The 17,586-nt window shown below is 39.2% G+C and overlaps 1 protein-coding gene across 1 annotated transcript in view; it reads right to left on the reverse strand.

Moving 5' to 3' along the window:
• The window catches only part of LOC133995676 (regulator of G-protein signaling 3-like), an 88,744-nt gene that overhangs the window by 56,835 nt on the left and 14,323 nt on the right, over positions 1-17,586 (reverse strand). Inside the window, exon 9 of the mRNA XM_062435148.1 lies at positions 1,675-1,742. Within this exon, the coding sequence (XP_062291132.1) occupies positions 1,675-1,742 (68 nt within the window). The remainder of the gene's footprint in view (positions 1-1,674; positions 1,743-17,586) is intronic.

Below are 17,586 nucleotides of genomic sequence, written 5' to 3' on the forward strand. Positions count from 1 at the left end.
CTGTCCTCACAGTTTGTCGGTATGTTTTACTGGGCTACTGATTATGCTTGAGTGCAGTTTTCAGACAATATGCTGCAGAACAATCAGCAAAGAATGCATATTTGCATTGAAAACTGTGTATTTCTCTTCTTTTAAAGTGCTCTCCGATTTTCTGCTTTTCACATTCATGTAGCTAGAAATAGATGTGTATCTAAAAGGTTCCTTTAGCCTCAGAGGCAGGCAGGCCCTCGCTGCTGTATGTTGTCTTTGACTGACAGCTGACCGAGCAGTGGCACAGAGACATGGTTGTAAGCATCATGCTCTGTTACTGTACCTTAAAATGAAAGGACAGACAGCGTAATATTAGCTAAATATATAATACAATAATAAGGTTAAAATAACCTAATAGCCTACTTTTGTCATTTGTAGATCCATAATAGGTTTAATCAACTTTCTTTTGCACATGTGCATATGTTTCTGTTACAGTTATTGTTGCCCTTATTACAGCTGCTGTTGTCAAGCAAATTCTGACCAAAAGCTCCAGTGTATAGAATTTAGAGGCATAGCAGAATGGATTTGGCTGAAATAGAATTTAATAATCATATGTATGTTTTAATTAGTGTATAATCACCTGAAAATAAGAATAGTTTTGTTTTAATTAGCTTAGAATGAACTGGTCCTCTTCTACAGAGCCCGCCATGTTTCTACGGTGGCCCAGACAGGACAAATCAAACAGTGGCTCTATAGCTCTATGTCCTTCAATAGCTCTATGATTGGAAGGTGAGGTAGAGTGAGGGGTCTTCAGTATGTTGCAATCAGCAGCCTCACAGCTAAATGCCATTAAGTGCTACATACTGCACTTTTAATTCATCCCCCGTTTTTCTATTTTCCAGCTGCAAAATTAGTAAAAAAAGTATCATCAATCATCCTCCTGTGCCTTTGAAAACAGGGCTCTTCCTCAGTAAGTATTAATTCATGCATGGCTAACATACAGTCAGCAATGTGGAAATTGAGACTTTTAAGAGACATTATATTTTAAACTTTTAAGACAAGATTGAGAAGACATGAGATGTAAAAGACGAAAGAGGAAAGCACAGGAAACACTTTGTGATCTCCATGAGCAGATAAGAAGAAACTGTCTTTACATGCAACCACTAGTTCCCCTTTTCTCATGACAAACCATCATTCTGCTCCACATGTGACTCACATGCAAGACAGCTTTTTGACAAGTACTGTCTTTCAAGAGATGACATCTTGCTCTTTTCACTGCTCAAAGCTCAAACGCATGATTCAATTAGTTGCTATGGTTGCTGTGGATGTGTAACATGGAATCCAGTCAGTAAATATCTTTCTAAAGGCATGTTTATGCATGATGAGGTTTTCAGATTTGGTGCAATGTCACGGGTCAACTGTTTCATATAGGCCTTCCATTCATTGTGCACGCATATGCAAACACTAGTAAATTAAAACACATGAAGGGCAAACATTTATATAGAGAAAAACTATTAATTATAGCAATAGCATTATTTCACATTCATGTACACGACAACACTATCGGTTAAACTTTCAAAATATTTCTGTTGCTGAAGTTTACATGCACACCCACACAGAGCAAAACAAGCTGAGGATGTGAGCATATGTAAACTTTACATGCTCAAACACAGAAAGTAAGGAGAAAGGTTTGATCATACTCACTGTTAAGCATTGCATATTCTCAGGGCGATTGGTCTCGGGGGCAGCACCATGGTTTGACAGCACAGCGTCTGAAATGTAGACAAAGGAATCACGGGCTGAGACAGTGCCTTTGGAGCACATTTCTCCCTGTGCCAGCGCAAAACAGCCCTCTGGATGCACAAAAATAAAGTCCTCAAATAGTTCTGAGAGTCCATAAAAGTGACTCAGGGAGATAACAACAAGCAATTATGGCAACAGTTGTCTGGAGCAGCCTTCGCTGGGCTGGGATTCAAACTTCAGAGCGCAAAATAAAAGGCAAAAGCAGGCCAGCCGAGTCAAGGAAAATCCCGTAAGATGCGAGGATCCAACAAACTGCCCAAGAGAGGAGTGGAAGTGAGAACAAGTGAGAGGGAGGGAGGGAAAGAGGGAGGGAGGGGTGAAGAAGAGAAAAGGAACTCCTCTCTCACTCTATTATCCGTCCGTCACAGGGCTCCTGGGAAGTTGCTATGGTTACAGGGACTCACGCCTCAGTGTCCTTTTAACTATTGCTCATAAGGGCAGCATTCAGCTTTGGGCCACAATGTAGATCTCCCTCTCTCACTTTTCATTTCTCTCTGTTTACATGTGTCTACATCTCTCCCTTCATATGCATCTTTCCTTCTATGTTTCTTCCTTTCCTGTCTCTCAAACTTCACACGGCCTTCCCCACTGTCCCACCTACAACCAGCACCACTGTCCTTCTGTCTAGTGTTGGTATTCTTCCTCTCCTCCATTTTCTATACTTCTCCATCACACCCCCATCTCCATCACCATAGGAGAGAAATAATCCCTCCCCCAGACAGTGAAATGTTGTTTTCCTACCTCTTCCAGCCCAGTCCTAACAGCCTAACGCATTATACAGCATATGAGGAAAAGTTACAGTTGTAATAATCAGATTACATACATAGATACATACCTTGAAATCAGCATGAGATTAAAAGCTTTAAAGTACGAAAAACACTTATGTGTAGATATAGTATTCTAATCCAAGACACGAGTGTTGTTTACTCAGATAAATGGTGCATGAATGATGGTCCCTGTGACTGATCTACTATTATACTGTATATTACACATTATAAGGTTGTTGATGCATTGATGGAAAAGTTGAGTATTACTGTTGTAGCTGGGGGAGATAGAGTTTACTTTAACTACTTTAAATCATAGACTGTATATATAATGGACGTAACATCCGTGACGTCACCCATTGGTTTGTGGACTGCTGCTCGAAGGCCAATAGTTTCGGATCTGAGCAGTGCCATCTTGAAAATTTCCGGTGCATGCTGGGAAAAATAAAAACACGGATTCTACTTATATGGGCATCAGGAGGAGCATGAGGCGCCCTCCTGAACCTGTGAACCAATCAACCTGTCAATCACCACGTAGCCACGCCCTAATGCATACCCTGCTTTATCGTCACATATAAAATCAGGGAGGCCAAAATGTCCCAAATGAACATCATACTGCATTGAAGAAGGCTTTAAACTAGCGATTGAGACCATAAACACATTTTGAAAACGTTTACTGAGGTTAGAAATCAAGTGAGAAGTTGGTGAATTCTCCATTGACTTGTATAGAGACGGAAGTCCTTTTGACACCAAAACGGTCGCCCCCTGGTGGCCTTTTGATAGAATGCAGTTTTAAGTTACTTCCACGTTGGCCTCATTTCAGAGGACCGGAACTCCCCGTCTGCTTTAAATACTGTTTATAGTGTACTCCAGTAGTTCCCAACCCTGTGGTGGGAACCCATATTCATATGATGATTAATAAGGGAGAAAAAAATCTGCTTCAACAATCTGTTTAAATCTTGGACCGAAATTCTTAGCTTGAATAAAATGATCTGAGAAGTTTCTCTCTTTGTTACAATTGATGTCCTGTGAATGTTTCTGATCTCAACTTGAAACATCACAAGGGACCAAAACACAAGCACTTACTTGAGTTCTCAATACAGGAAGTGCTACTTTTTTGGGGTTGTTTGCTTTGGACAAAATCGTCTAGAAGACATGTAACTAGACACGGTTTTGTTTTTTGTAAGAGGTCATAAGTCAAAGCGATCAAAGAGGTTGGAAACCACTGGTTTAATCTTTAACAATAGATTATATTTAAACTCATGACATGTTTTTATATAAACTCTAAAAGTAGCTGCTAACTATAGCAGTCAAATTCACGTAATGGAGTACAGTAAGTACAATATTTCACTCTGAAATGTGGTGAAGTAGAAATACAACTGCAGCACATTTAGCCTATCTCAAAATTGTGCCATACTTGAAGTGCTGCAAGACAACGTGGCTTTACTGCTACCTGATATGGAAGTCAAATAAACCATTCTCATGTTATATATAAAATGATGTGGGACTACACAAAGCCTGGCCGTAAAATGTGCATTTGTAATGATGAGTCCTTGTAAGTCCAGCTGGGGTTAAGAGGTCAACCAAGAGCTAACCCTATAGGGCTCGCAGCCGACCCCGGTTCGAATCCCGGCCGGAGGTCCTTTGCTGCATGTCACAACCCCCTCTCTAACACTAACCCTAACTTCTGTCATTTTAACCGGCAACCCAAAATCATTTTGAAGGGTATCAAAATTGTGTGTAATCACAACCCCAATACCCTCACAAGAATAGAGAGATCTCAAAAGTCACTCCTCAAAAATATATGATAAACAGACCAAACACACACACACACACACACACACACACACATAAACACACATCTGATTAAAAATACTTAGGGCAGTCTTACTTAGAAGCACCTCTCAAACCTTTGGACAGACTTTCTGATTTCCTTTGAACCATGTAGTTCAACCACAGAGTACATGGCCAAATCTCATAGTTGCAGTTACCATGGTAACCCAGGGCCTTTTATATATAAAAAAAAAAAAAGGATTGTCACTTGTGAATCTGAAAACTCCAGGGGTCCGTCAAAAGTGAAGGGGCTAACCTGGCTGGCGTCAAGCCCAGGAGAGGAGTCTTTTGTCTGGGTAAGACATCAGTAACACAGGGCATGAGGGGAGAGACATGGAGCAGCTGGCAACGAGAAACATCCAGCATGACTGACATAAAAATGGGCGGAAAGTAAGAGGGACAATAAGAGATGGAAGAAGTGAACAGTGGGAAAGGCATACATAAGATATATTTAGGGGGAATGAGGGGAAAAAGGAATGGAGTTAGAAAAAGGGAATAAGAAACTGAGAAGATTAAAGACAGTCAGAATTAAACTAGAGGGGGGAAAAAAACTAAAAAGAGGCAGAAAATAAAGACATGCAAAAGGCAAGAGTAAAAAAAAGAAATCAAAAGGGAATTCTAAGTCTTCTAAGTCAGCCAGAATGGAAAAGCCCTTGACTCTGCCCAAGACCCTTATTGCACCGCTTGCTCACTTGACACCCAATCCCTCTTTTCAGCTCCTGTTGCCCACAAACAAATAAACACTTGATAGAGAGAGTGGAAAAGCCTAAGAGGGACCAGACTGCCTCCACTTCACTGCTTAGGTTCGTTAAGATCACCTCAAGCATCAGAAAATATATATTTTAAACAAAGGTGCTTTTTAGGACTCTGTGACACTGACACAACGATGAATGGATGACATGCTGCTACGTTTTTAACTCTTCCCGTGTTGACAACCAGTCATCACATTTCAATATGATATATATATAATTTTCAGAAAGCAAGGCTCTGGACGTGATCTTTAACAACTTTAAAAGGCAGATGAGAGAATTCAAACAAAACTGCCTCTTTAAGCTTAATTCAACCAATAGCAATAGTGCTCTGAAATAAATGAGATGCTGAATAAAGCTAAGGACCCTACAGTGGTAAAATACCACTGAAGTACAAGTTAAATTACTTTTAAAATAAATAAAAACATTGCGAAAAGCACACACACAGAAAAACCTACACTCAGTTCCAGTAAATGCAAATTATTATTATATGTTAAGCGTGTAAGTCAAGTTAAAATATAGCTAGAGGAAACCAACATCTCCCTCTTGTCCATCATAACTTAAAGGTGCTCTGTGGAGTTTTCTGGTAAACAAACAAACAATTAAGGTTTAAATCTACATTGTTTGCATCATCTTAGCTTGCTAGCATTCTTCTGCTTCATGGCCTTGGCTGGGCTATTTCTATATTTATAGGTGCGTTACAAACACCATGGCAACCACAAGCTCATACCTGACTATATAAGCAGCAATAAAAGTCCCTAAAAAATGATTTATTAAGAATTAAAAACTCATCCAGAGTATGCAGGTGCTATTTGATTATATCTGATTAACAGCCCAACAAAGTGTGTGACATCACCTTTTTCCAAATAAAGCCCACTTTAAACCAGTGAAGAGCTCAGAGGAAAAATATATACAGTCATTTTCTCATGTAGCAAAATAAAATATAAAAACAGAAATCAAGCCTCAAACATATATTCAGAAAAGTATGGTTCATGACATCATTTTTTAAGGTTTCACTTTGGTGAAGATGAAATGTGAAATGGGACTAACGTGTGACTGATTAATATTACTCTGGGTTAAATAGGTTTTCAGTATTGTTTTATCAATTTTATTACTATGCAGTCTGTAAGCAAAATAATAAGCCTTATGGTTGTTTTGGTAAACACATCAGGCTCTCATATATTTATCCATGATGGTGTTTTTGTTGGTCAGTGGACATATTGATTCTCAACCTAAAATATTGGGTAAATCCCATCTTTTAAATATAATCTTGTCATGATTCGTGCCTCGGTCCTGGCTCTCTTTACCTGTTGCAGCTGCCCCAGTGGCTCTCTCCCTCTTTCTGCCTGTGTGTGATTGATTGAGTGTGTTGGAGTCAGCGCAGAGCTCCACCAGCTGCATCCCATTCCATAATCAAGACATGTTCTTACACTCAGTCCTCCACACTGCCAGATCGAAGCCTCTGCTCAGCCTGTCTACCCTTCGAGGTATTTCTCCTGCATTTTTCAGTTTTCTTATTGTTGCTTGTTTTGCTTAGCTTGACCCTTTGTCCTGTTCCCTGCAGTCCCGTCTGCTCTGTCTCCCCTCCCTGTCTCCTGTACCCTGCAATGCCATCTGTTCTGTCTCCAGTGCATGTCTCCTGTCCCTCATCTCAGCAACCCTACTCCCCTGCTGGCCTGAACCCCCAGCTATCCAGCTTCCATGGATTCCACTCTGGACCTGTTTTCCTTGCCCCAGCTTGCCCCAGTGCCTGGTTACGGGCTTCCAAACCAAGCCTCAGCCCCAGTTTCCCAGCTGCTAGTGTCCCCTGGCATGCTTGAATAAATACCTTGTCCTACTGTGTCCCTGTCTCCTAGCGCTTTGGTTCACCTGCTCCGCCCACATGCAACAAGTCTCTTTCATAGATTGGAATACATTATTCTACTATGTTATAGTTTGTGTTTTAACTATTAGGCAAGGCAGTTTTATTTATATAGTGCATTTCATACACAGTGGCAACTCAATGTGCTTTATATAAAACAAACATTTAACAGAATTTTTTTTTTTAAACATGGAATTTGAGAAATAAAAATAAAACCAAATCATAGTAAACACATACAACAGATAAAAGACAACTATTAGACTACTTGATTTAGCCAACTGTGTTTCAGGTTATAACTAATTAATCTAATTCAATGTTTAACTTGGTTGCAAATGAGCCTATAGGAAAAAATCCAGGGGCCATACTGAAGGAGCAACTATTCAATAAATAATGTAGTAGTCCCAAAGGATAACAACTGTATGTAGCGCCTTCCTATTTCCTTCATTTCCTTCAGGTCAAGTACTGCATGTTTTACTTTTACTTAACAGAAAGTAGGACTTCAGGATAATGTGCTAAATCCATCAGGCCAACAACTGATCAGTGGCAATGACACTTTTCAATCATTTTAAAGATTTTTTGATATGTTTTTATTTGTTAAATCTTTTGTTGCCATCTCCTGGACACAAGGAGGTCATAGCCTAAACTACTGGAAAAAACATGATAGGGATGATATACCTTTCACTAAAACAGTGTGGGAGACATGCCTGCTGGTGAGTTCAGTTAATAATTAACAGAATTAGATCTTCCTTTTACAGAATAATCTGTACATGCAGTGGATACTATGAACCTCATTATGCTGCATTACTCCTGAGACTGAATTTTCAATAGACTGCTTATAAAGTCAGATGCTGTGGCAGATGTGTAGATGAACTTTGGGAAACCTTTCTAGATCTGACAGAAACAAGAAAACAAGAGTCTTGGATATATCTACTGCACATTCTTCTGCTTTAGAAGAACTGACCACGACACAATTCTAAAAGGATTTTCTTGTCCCAGTTTGGTGTGCAGGAGATGGAAAAAATAACAGGAATGCATTACAATCCAATGTTAGCCAAAACAATACACCACAAACTATGGTTTCAAATACAATAGCTGAATCAACTGCTCTTTAAACAAAAAGTGATATAATAAGCATCAATTAGGACATATTTATTTACAAATTACTTTATTGAATGGGTATTTATTGATATAATATAAGGAATGTCCATCCATATCATGCTACAGTATGCAAAATCTACATAAAAATAGATTCATAGGTAATGTCTGCCAACCAGCTCTTTGCCCCATCTGCCAACTTAACTACCATCATGGGTCAAGAGCTTTCAGCCGATCTGCCCCCCCCCCCTCAGGAACTCTCTCCCACCAGACATTCACACTTCTGACTCTGTTTCCACCTTTAAATCCCGCCTGAAAACGCTCCTATTCAGAGTGGCATACTCTGTCTCACACTAACTATGCATCACGTTCTTGTTTATTTATTGTACTGATGCACTTTATAGTCACATTCATATTTATTCTTTATCTTTGCACTAAATGTTACCTGATTTATATTGTTTGATGTACTGTTGTTGTGTTTTATGAGCCTTGTAAGGTGTCCTTGAGTGCTTTGAAAGGCGCCTTTAAATAAAATGCATTATTATTATTATTGTTATTATTAATGTACTGTACATGCTCACTGCATACAGTCTGTTTCCTGAGATGAACACATGTTATATATGCATGAGTTATCTGCACACTACCAGCTTAAAATGCAGAGAGATATTTGCTCTCTGATTCTGCATGACCTCAACAAACGCTGAGTGACTGACTGATTTATTGCATGATGTGACATGAAACAAGACAATGTGATGGGCATACTGGGTAGCCGGACAACAGTGATTGAAGCATTTAATTTCCTGTTTCTGTCCTAAGCAAGGCAGAACAGCCCGAAAAGGATTATGTCCGCTGTCTGTCGACTCAAAGTGTTTCATGATTGTCCCCGATAGAGATTTGTCAAAAAGGATTTGAAGAGAACAAGCCTAGAAATATCCAGCCTGAATGGTACCTCATCAAATTCATTAAATCATCTACTTCCACAATCACTTCTTTATCAGGCTCAGAAATCACCTTGATGATGATATTTATGTCCTCAAACCACAAGAAAACCAAGTTGTCACTTGAGATTTTAGTAGGCCTGAAATTGTGCATTTTTAAGAGTGGCATGGTTAAAATGGAACAAAAGGGGGGGGTTGGCAATTCAAATGGCCAACTCCTACCATATTACTAAGCGGTATGGTGCCTTTGTACCCCGATTGAGCATGTTATATTTTAGAGAATGGTTTGAAAGGTTTCTCTAAGTTTTATTCTTCTTTTCCAGTGAATTGTCTTTGTGACTGTGATGGAGTAACTGTAACTGAAATGAATTCAAACTGATAACAGCTGTAATTCTCTGTAAAGGAAGAACAGCCACATTTTAAGGAAAAAGGCATGAGCAATGATACTGAAATATAGATTGAATCAATTTATTAGTTATATATTACCTATTATTTTCTCTTAACTCCACACAATATTGGATGGGGAATATACCTGTTTTCCATATGGTAGCTCCCCTTATTGGCGGTTACACTCCCCAAAGTCGTGCCCACTTTATCCCACCCACCATCTGCAGGCTCAACATGTCTGCCCATCAGGATATTTATTCTAGTTTACTTTGTGTCCATGACAACTTACAGCCGTCTAAGTTCAGTGCATCTGACACCATCACATGGAAGTGTCCACCCACTTAAGATTAAAGCCTCTGCTATTTGGAGGTTTGTAGTCTGCATAGATGCATGGTTGTGAAGCAGAGCTTGGATTACACACGTGGCAGCATCCTCTATGGTTGCCTAAAAAAGACTCTAGTAAAAGCAGACGTCCTGATTCAACTCTTTACGCCAGTAAAAGAAAGACTTAGTTTTTATGACTTAGAAGTCGCCAAATGACTTACTTTAACGAATTTCGCTAGTTTATATAATGCATACCCTGCTTTATCGTCACATATAAAATCAGGGAGGCCAAAATGTCCCAAATGAACATCATACTGCATTGAAGAAGGCTTTAAACTAGCGATTGAGACCATAAACACATTTTGAAAACGTTTACTGAGGTTAGAAATCAAGTGAGAAGTTGGTGAATTCTCCATTGACTTGTATAGAGACGGAAGTCCTTTTGACACCAAAACGGTCGCCCCCTGGTGGCCTTTTGATAGAATGCAGTTTTAAATTACTTCCGCGTTGGCCTCATTTCAGAGGACCGGAACTCCCCGCTTGGTACAGACCAAAACAACCGAACCAGGAGAACTTCTTCAGCAAGGTCTCAGTGCTTAGAAAAACCCCTGGTATGGTTCATTTATGGTATGAATGTGATCAACAAGTGTTTGTCCCAACTGCAGAAAAGTTACCATAGACAGCTGCACTGTGCATTATGCCAGGCTGAGGAAGAGCTTTGTATTGAAACTGTGAATCGAGGGTTGAGGGTTGCCTTCTCCTCATCAGCCGACCGAAGGCAGAATGTCTTTGCATAATGTGAAGCAACACATTGTTTGTGAGATGTTGCTTTTAAGTGCATTCAAATGCAATATTTTGTTTACATATTGGGGCTTGTTTTATGGCCAAAATGATATCTGCAATTATACAGCAATGCCAATTCTGCTAGAAATCCATCTCAGAGAAAAAATAAACTCTACTTTCTCCACTCGCCAGTTTTGTGACCAACGAACAGATTGACAGCTCCCATAAAAACCTTTTGTTGATACATTTTGATTCACTTGAAATTTTACCACTGTGAAACCAAACCAACCCAAAGGCAAAATACAACAAAGCAGCAACTCATCCACTGATTCAGACCAAAACAAACAAAGTATAGGTGTGAAAACGCCTTCAGACTTTCTTGTGCAGAAGGTCGAATACACTTAATTACTCTCTGAAATTACTTACACACCTCTTGTGCTCCAACACAGGTGTTACTTATTTTGCCTAAAGAGACTTTGTCTGGGTACTGTGTTGGCTACAAACTCTGATTGGCTGTGTTGGAAACCACATACTTTCCTACTACTCGTACTAACTCTGACGTCATTTGAAGTATGTAGTGTGTTACAACTGAGTAGTATGTGATTTAGAGTATGAGAGAAGTTCCCGGATGGTTTACTAGATTCAGCAGAAATGCAGAGTATGCATCAAGAGCTGACTACTCACACTCACATTACCCAAGATGCAACGTAACTTCTGAAAAAAACCCAACATACAAACGTCACAGATCACCACCTCGGTGGTTTCACGTTAGCTACAGCGAGGGTATGTTCGCTTCCTGTTTTCAAAATAAAAGCACCAATTCTATCGTTATGGTTTTCTTAATAATAAAAGGTAACGGGTGTTTTATTCTGTGAAAATGACCGGAAGTGCGTTACTCGCTACGGCTAACTCCGAATTCACAGGAACAAAACTTTAAACAGGTGTTATTTGGACAGATTAGCGTCACATTGTGGATCTAAAGGGCTACTTTACTTTCTCTCCTAAAAAGGTTAGAAATGTTGATAAAGTGGTTTATTTATAGAGTTAGAGCTAAAATGAAATCAGCTTCAGCCTGCTGATTTCAGCTCGGGTAGGAACGAAATGCATTGTGGGTTATCGTGTAGTTTACTACAGTGTAAACGGTCTGCTTACTATCTGGTCGTTCAGTGTGTAGTATAGAAGTATGTAGTATAGAAGTATGTAGTATGCGGTTTCGAACACAGCCATTGACATGTATCTGATTGTACTGACCTTTTTCATGCCTTTTACATTTTAGGCATTATGACTTGCCATAGTACGAAAAGAACATTTGTTATTAATAATTTTAATAATACTTCTGTTTGAAAAGAGAAAGAGAGAGAGACTGACAGACAGACAGAGGACCAGTAATTTAACTGGTTTATTACAGTATACTGCTTAAATTAACTGAAATCCATATCTGTGATTTCATCTGTCCAATTTCATTATCTTTTCAAATACTGAAAGAAGATCATATGGTGGAAAATAAGATGTTAAATGATTTTAGCTGCCTATATGAGAGGATCAGAATGTGCAGCACAAAGCTGAGAGTATACGTAAGCTACTGGGTCAAATGCTTCATGTCAGATCGAGTGGATATAAGCCCGGGGTGAATGTTACCCTTCAGAATAAACATCAGATGCAAGGCATGTCAGACACATATGCACCAACAAATCATTTCACATGATCTCACCCTCACACACACACAATCACAGCTAGTGTTTATTAGGAGCAACTTCACAATATAAAAACAACCTGCCTCCTCCATGTCCACCCCCTTCCATATATGTTAATCACATTGTATACATTTTAATCTGCTGATTTAAAGGCACAGCTTGCCATCTGGAAGAGTGTGTGAACGTGTGTGTACAGTATGTCTGAGCAAGCATTCGTCTGTTATGAAAACTAAAACAAGTGTGTGTATATAATGCAGATAACACTGTTTTTTAAGCACAAGCCCAATGGCTGTTCTGCTATTTTTGCTTTCGCGTACATACTCTACAGACCAGCTGACCCACATCGTAAGCTCGTTGGGGGGGAAATGCATTAGCCATGGTCAAAAACACACACACGTACATGTCACTGTGGGTCAGTTGTCTCCACTGGCACACTACGTAAAGCAGAGCTGAGGGAGTTTCTCAAACCCAATTTTTTGGCAGAGACAAGAGAAAATAGACATATCCTTGTGCACAAACATGCACAGATGAGCATAAACATAAAAAACTAACCACTCAGAGTATAAAACATCACATTAACTGAATGACCACTGATTCTGCTATGTAATTAATGAATTAGAAGACTTCTGCTACATGAAGCATTTGAGGCATAGACTGTATATAAAATGGACGTAACATCCGTGACGTCACCCATTGGTTTGTGGACTGCTGATTGGAAGCGAATAATATCGGATCTGAGCAGCGCCATCTTGAAAATTTCCGGTGCATGCTGGGTAAAAAAAAAACAGGGATTCTACTTATATGGGCATCAGGAGGAGCATGAGGCGCCCTCCTGAACCTGTGAACCAATCAACCTGTCAATCACGACGTAGCCACGCCCTAATGCATACCCTGCTTTATCGTCACATATAAAATCAGGGAGGCCAAAATGTCCCAAATGAACATCATACTGCATTGAAGAAGGCTTTAAACTAGCGATTGAGACCATAAACACATTTTGAAAACGTTTACTGAGGTTAGAAATCAAGTGAGAAGTTGGTGAATTCTCCATTGACTTGTATAGAGACGGAAGTCCTTTTGACATCAAAACGGTCGCCCCCTGGTGGCCTTTTGATGGAATGCAGTTTTAAGTTACTTCCGCATTGGCATCATTTCAGAGGACTGGAGCTGACCCGCCTGATTTGAGGTAATAAATTCATAATTTCTTGGTTTTTTTTTTCCTCCATTGTAAATATTTAACTGATCTACAAATAAACCAAATCTGTGTATCGGCAATACATTTTTTACTCTACACACTCACAGATTTGAATTGTGTCTATTCCAGTTTAGACTGAATATCCATGTATCCTGTATTGTTAGTAGAATATCTTTTATAGAGCTGTTTCTGTACAATATTACTGCAGCTTCACATTGGTTTTCACCACTGCATCATACAAAACTTTATCCCGAAAATTAACACCAATTGTCCTGTCACTCCATATCTCATAAATGTTGTTTGGCTGCCACTCATACACAGACTTTCCATTTCAGCCTCTCAACTCGTGTAAAGCAAAGTTAAGATGGCAGGCCTTTTATTGTAGCCCTACAGTGTAATTAACTGTCAGCGCTTAGAAGATAGATTTTGTTATGGAAGCAGAGTCTGAACCATACAGGGGGAAAAATGGGACTAGAGAGTAAAGAGGAGCATGAATTATAAAAATGATATTTAGAGATACTATCTCTCCTTCTGTGTTGTTTTGTTTTTTGATAGATGTAGGTTCTATAATTTCTTTGGTGTATCAAAGGTATGAAAAACACATTAAAGGAGTGCTATAACCTAACTATATGAGATTGTATTAGTCCATCTCCTATTATGTCTTGACTTCAGTAGACCAAAGACAATTCATTTCTACTGAATATTTAAATCTTTTGTTGTTTTTTATTCTCTTTTTATTTAAAAATAGGTATTTTAAGCAGCAAATGAATTAGCATTCAGTGCTTTATTGAGTATTTACAGCAGCAAGATGCTGTAAAGTAGTTTTATTTATAAAGTCCAATATCACAAATATGCCTCCATGGACTTTACAATCTTTACTGCAATACAACATCCTCTATCCTTCACACTTTTAATGCAAATAAAGAAAAAACTCCCTCAAAAAGACTAACAGGGAAAAAATGTTCATTATAATGAACCAACATGTCATCCAGTACAACAGTGTGGCTCATGATGTTTTTAATCATTTTTGGACAATAGAGGTCAATGGCACAGGGCTTTGGCAACGTAAGCAAAACTAATTAATAGGATGCATTGATTTTTGGTTTTGGTCTTTTAAGATTTGTTGCCCATATGTATTTTAAACATTTTCCTCCTACATACCCTGTATGCCCCGTACCAACTACGTCCTCGCCATTAGGGCAGGATGATGTAGCATTGTTCTAAGCTGCTAGCTTCCTAGTCGAACATAACATCTGTCAAAGTCTGTCACCAGGATTTTTGGTCTGGCGCTATCCTGGGTCTGACCTGGCAAAGGCAGAGTGAGGGATTAGTCAGACACACTGATCCAAATAGTTTACCTCTGCTGAGAGTCTGTGCACATCAACATTGGATCAATCTAGCAGATCAGTAAAATATTTGTTTCAACATATGATGTGTGCTTATGAAGTCAGACTTCCTTTCAAGGTGAAAATGTCATTGTAGGATTATCCTAATTTAGCTGTTCACGTTCATTGTCTGTGATGTCAACAGTAGGTGAATGTGAATATGTGGTATTTTAGTTCAGAGCTTCTGGTAAAATAAGTTATTTAAACATTCTGAGTGCATGCTCTCTTTGTGCAGGCTGCTAAAATAAACTTCTCAGTCACAAAGAATGACAAGAAACGACTACTGTAGTAATGCTTTGAGTTTAGGGCATTCATAGTTGTTTTTAAGTCCTGTGACTCATGATGGATTCTCAACTCAGTCATCACTTGGTAAGAGGATTGTTAAATAAGAGTGATGCTTAAAGTTTTAGCTTAAGTTTATTTTATTTAAACATGAACTAAATCGAAGTTAAGCATAACAAAAGTTGCTTTATTGCACCACAACATGTTTATCTACCTAATCCTAAAACTTAATCTTGACCATTTACATGTCTATACAGTATAGAGTATAGTATAGAGAATATGTAAGTAATATACTGAGTATACTTAGACACTAAGATAGCATTCTCTGACAATTAACTATTTTTGGGCTCCTTTGATTAGATCTAGCCATTTTCCCCTTGTGTAAGCTCAACTGTGCTGCCTGGTGATAGAATACAAGCTGCACCTCTTTCACCCATGGCTCTCAGGTTCTGCCCGGCTAAACACTGCAAACCGTAATTCCCTTAAGTACTGAATAAAAACAGGATACACACCAACCAAGCAACCAACACACACAACCAACCACTGCTCCTCCTGCACACCAAATGAGAGGGATACTACTCTGAATCTGATATGAAAACTAAAAACTAAAATATACATCCCCTGATAGTGACCTAATGTTTTTCTTGGTTACTGGCAGCAAACATTTATACAAATTATGTTGCTTCTTACATAGAAAAACTTGAGTTAGATATATTTTTAAATGTATTCAGTAACCTGAACACAATGACTAGTGTCAACACTACATTACTCTTATAAAAACCAGTCACTGGTGTTACACCTAAAGTGTCAGAGCTCATAATCCTGCAGAACGCTTCCCAGTAGTAATGTTCTGTTTTATGTTAAGGTAGCATTGTTTGACCTTAGATTTACAGTTAAAGGAGATGCATGATGAAATGCAGCAAAAATGATAAATTGGCCTTGAATCCAAAACCTTTCAAACCACAGCGAGCCTGCCAAGCTTCCAGTGTGCCCCTACTCATTCCTGCTGTTGCAGAATTTCCCTTAATGATATACTACATGGTAGATCATAGTCTTGTATAGGCTAGTAGCTATACTGTTACATCAAACTGTGTGTTTAGTAAAAGCCTTTTTGCATTCTTCCACAGTGCCGGGTTACATAAGAAATGGACTGAAGACAAAGAGACAAATGACAAAGATGCCAGGCTGAATAAGAAACAGTGAAACAGAGAGAGGGGAGCGGATAAAACATAGGTGCAAGGGAGAGGTGTGAAGTGAAAAAGATGATATTTAGAAACACAGATAATCAGTGTCAAAGGGACACTCAAAATAAATGGACTGACTGATATACAAGGGTGAGGGGGGGGGGGGGGGGGCAGACAGACAGAGAGAGGATGGACACACAGAGTGATGAATGGGGTTTTGGTGATAGCCATGTTCGTGCATGTCATGGTGCAGCAGTGCCTCCATGGCCTACATTCTGCCAGCTGGCTGGGCAATGCACAAGTGCATACATGGGTATTCACCCCCCACCGACACAAACACACACACACACACACACACACACACACACGGATCAGATGAGACAGTAGTGGGGCAGTATTGCCACTGGAAAAAATGACAACATTCTAAATCCCTTAATAGAGACAAGCATGCTGTTTTTATTTTTATTATTATTATTAATGAACTTAAAACTTCCTCTACTGCTCTAGCTCAGCACCAGTATTGCTAAATTTGTCTTATACTTAAATACCGTCCAGCCTATCAGCACACAGCTAAAATAACTATATTTGCTTGTGTAACCTTTGCATATAAGTCAGGATCTACTCATGAGAGTCTAGTAATGGTTTCCTGCTGGCTGAGTCTTGTCTAATCTGATACCCCTGTCCCAGTTCCATCCACAGAAGCATAAAACTAATTTTAAAGTTGCATGAGGCAGATTAGCCTAGTTCAGCCAAGCAGTGTAAATTGGGATGGGTAAGCTGACGTCTTGTGAAATCACCGTCATTCTCATAACCTAGAATAGAACTATGTGAACAAGCAAAGGGAAAGTTGAGAGTGTTGAGAGGGATGGGAGACTGCAGGAGAAAAGTGCATGTATGTGCATGTCACCATGTCACCATGTCACCATGTGCTGATGTGAAATGTTTGTACATGTGTCTCTGTGTGCGTGTGCGTGTGCGTGTGTGTGTGTGTGTATGTGTGTGTGTGTGTTTGTGTGCACAGAAAGATGGGGTCATACTGTAAGTAATCCAGTGAATGGGTAAACTAAGCTCCTTAAGGGGTCTCCCATTCATAGAGATTAAAAGTAATGTCGGCAACAATACAAAAAAGCACATAAAAGAAATATAAAGATGGAAGGAGATATGGGAAAGGAAGTAATCTAGAAGAGACAGTGAAGGAAAAAAATGAGTGTGAAATAGACAAAATTAGGAGAGTACACATTCCTACAGCATCCTCAGAATAAAACAAACCCCTTCAGTGCACTGCTCTGCAACGTAACGTGCAACTTTAAAAAAAACACTCATGCACAGAGTAGATTCA

This window comes from Scomber scombrus, chromosome 15 (genome assembly GCF_963691925.1).
Source record: "Scomber scombrus chromosome 15, fScoSco1.1, whole genome shotgun sequence".
In the NCBI taxonomy this organism is placed as follows: Eukaryota; Metazoa; Chordata; class Actinopteri; order Scombriformes; family Scombridae; genus Scomber; species Scomber scombrus.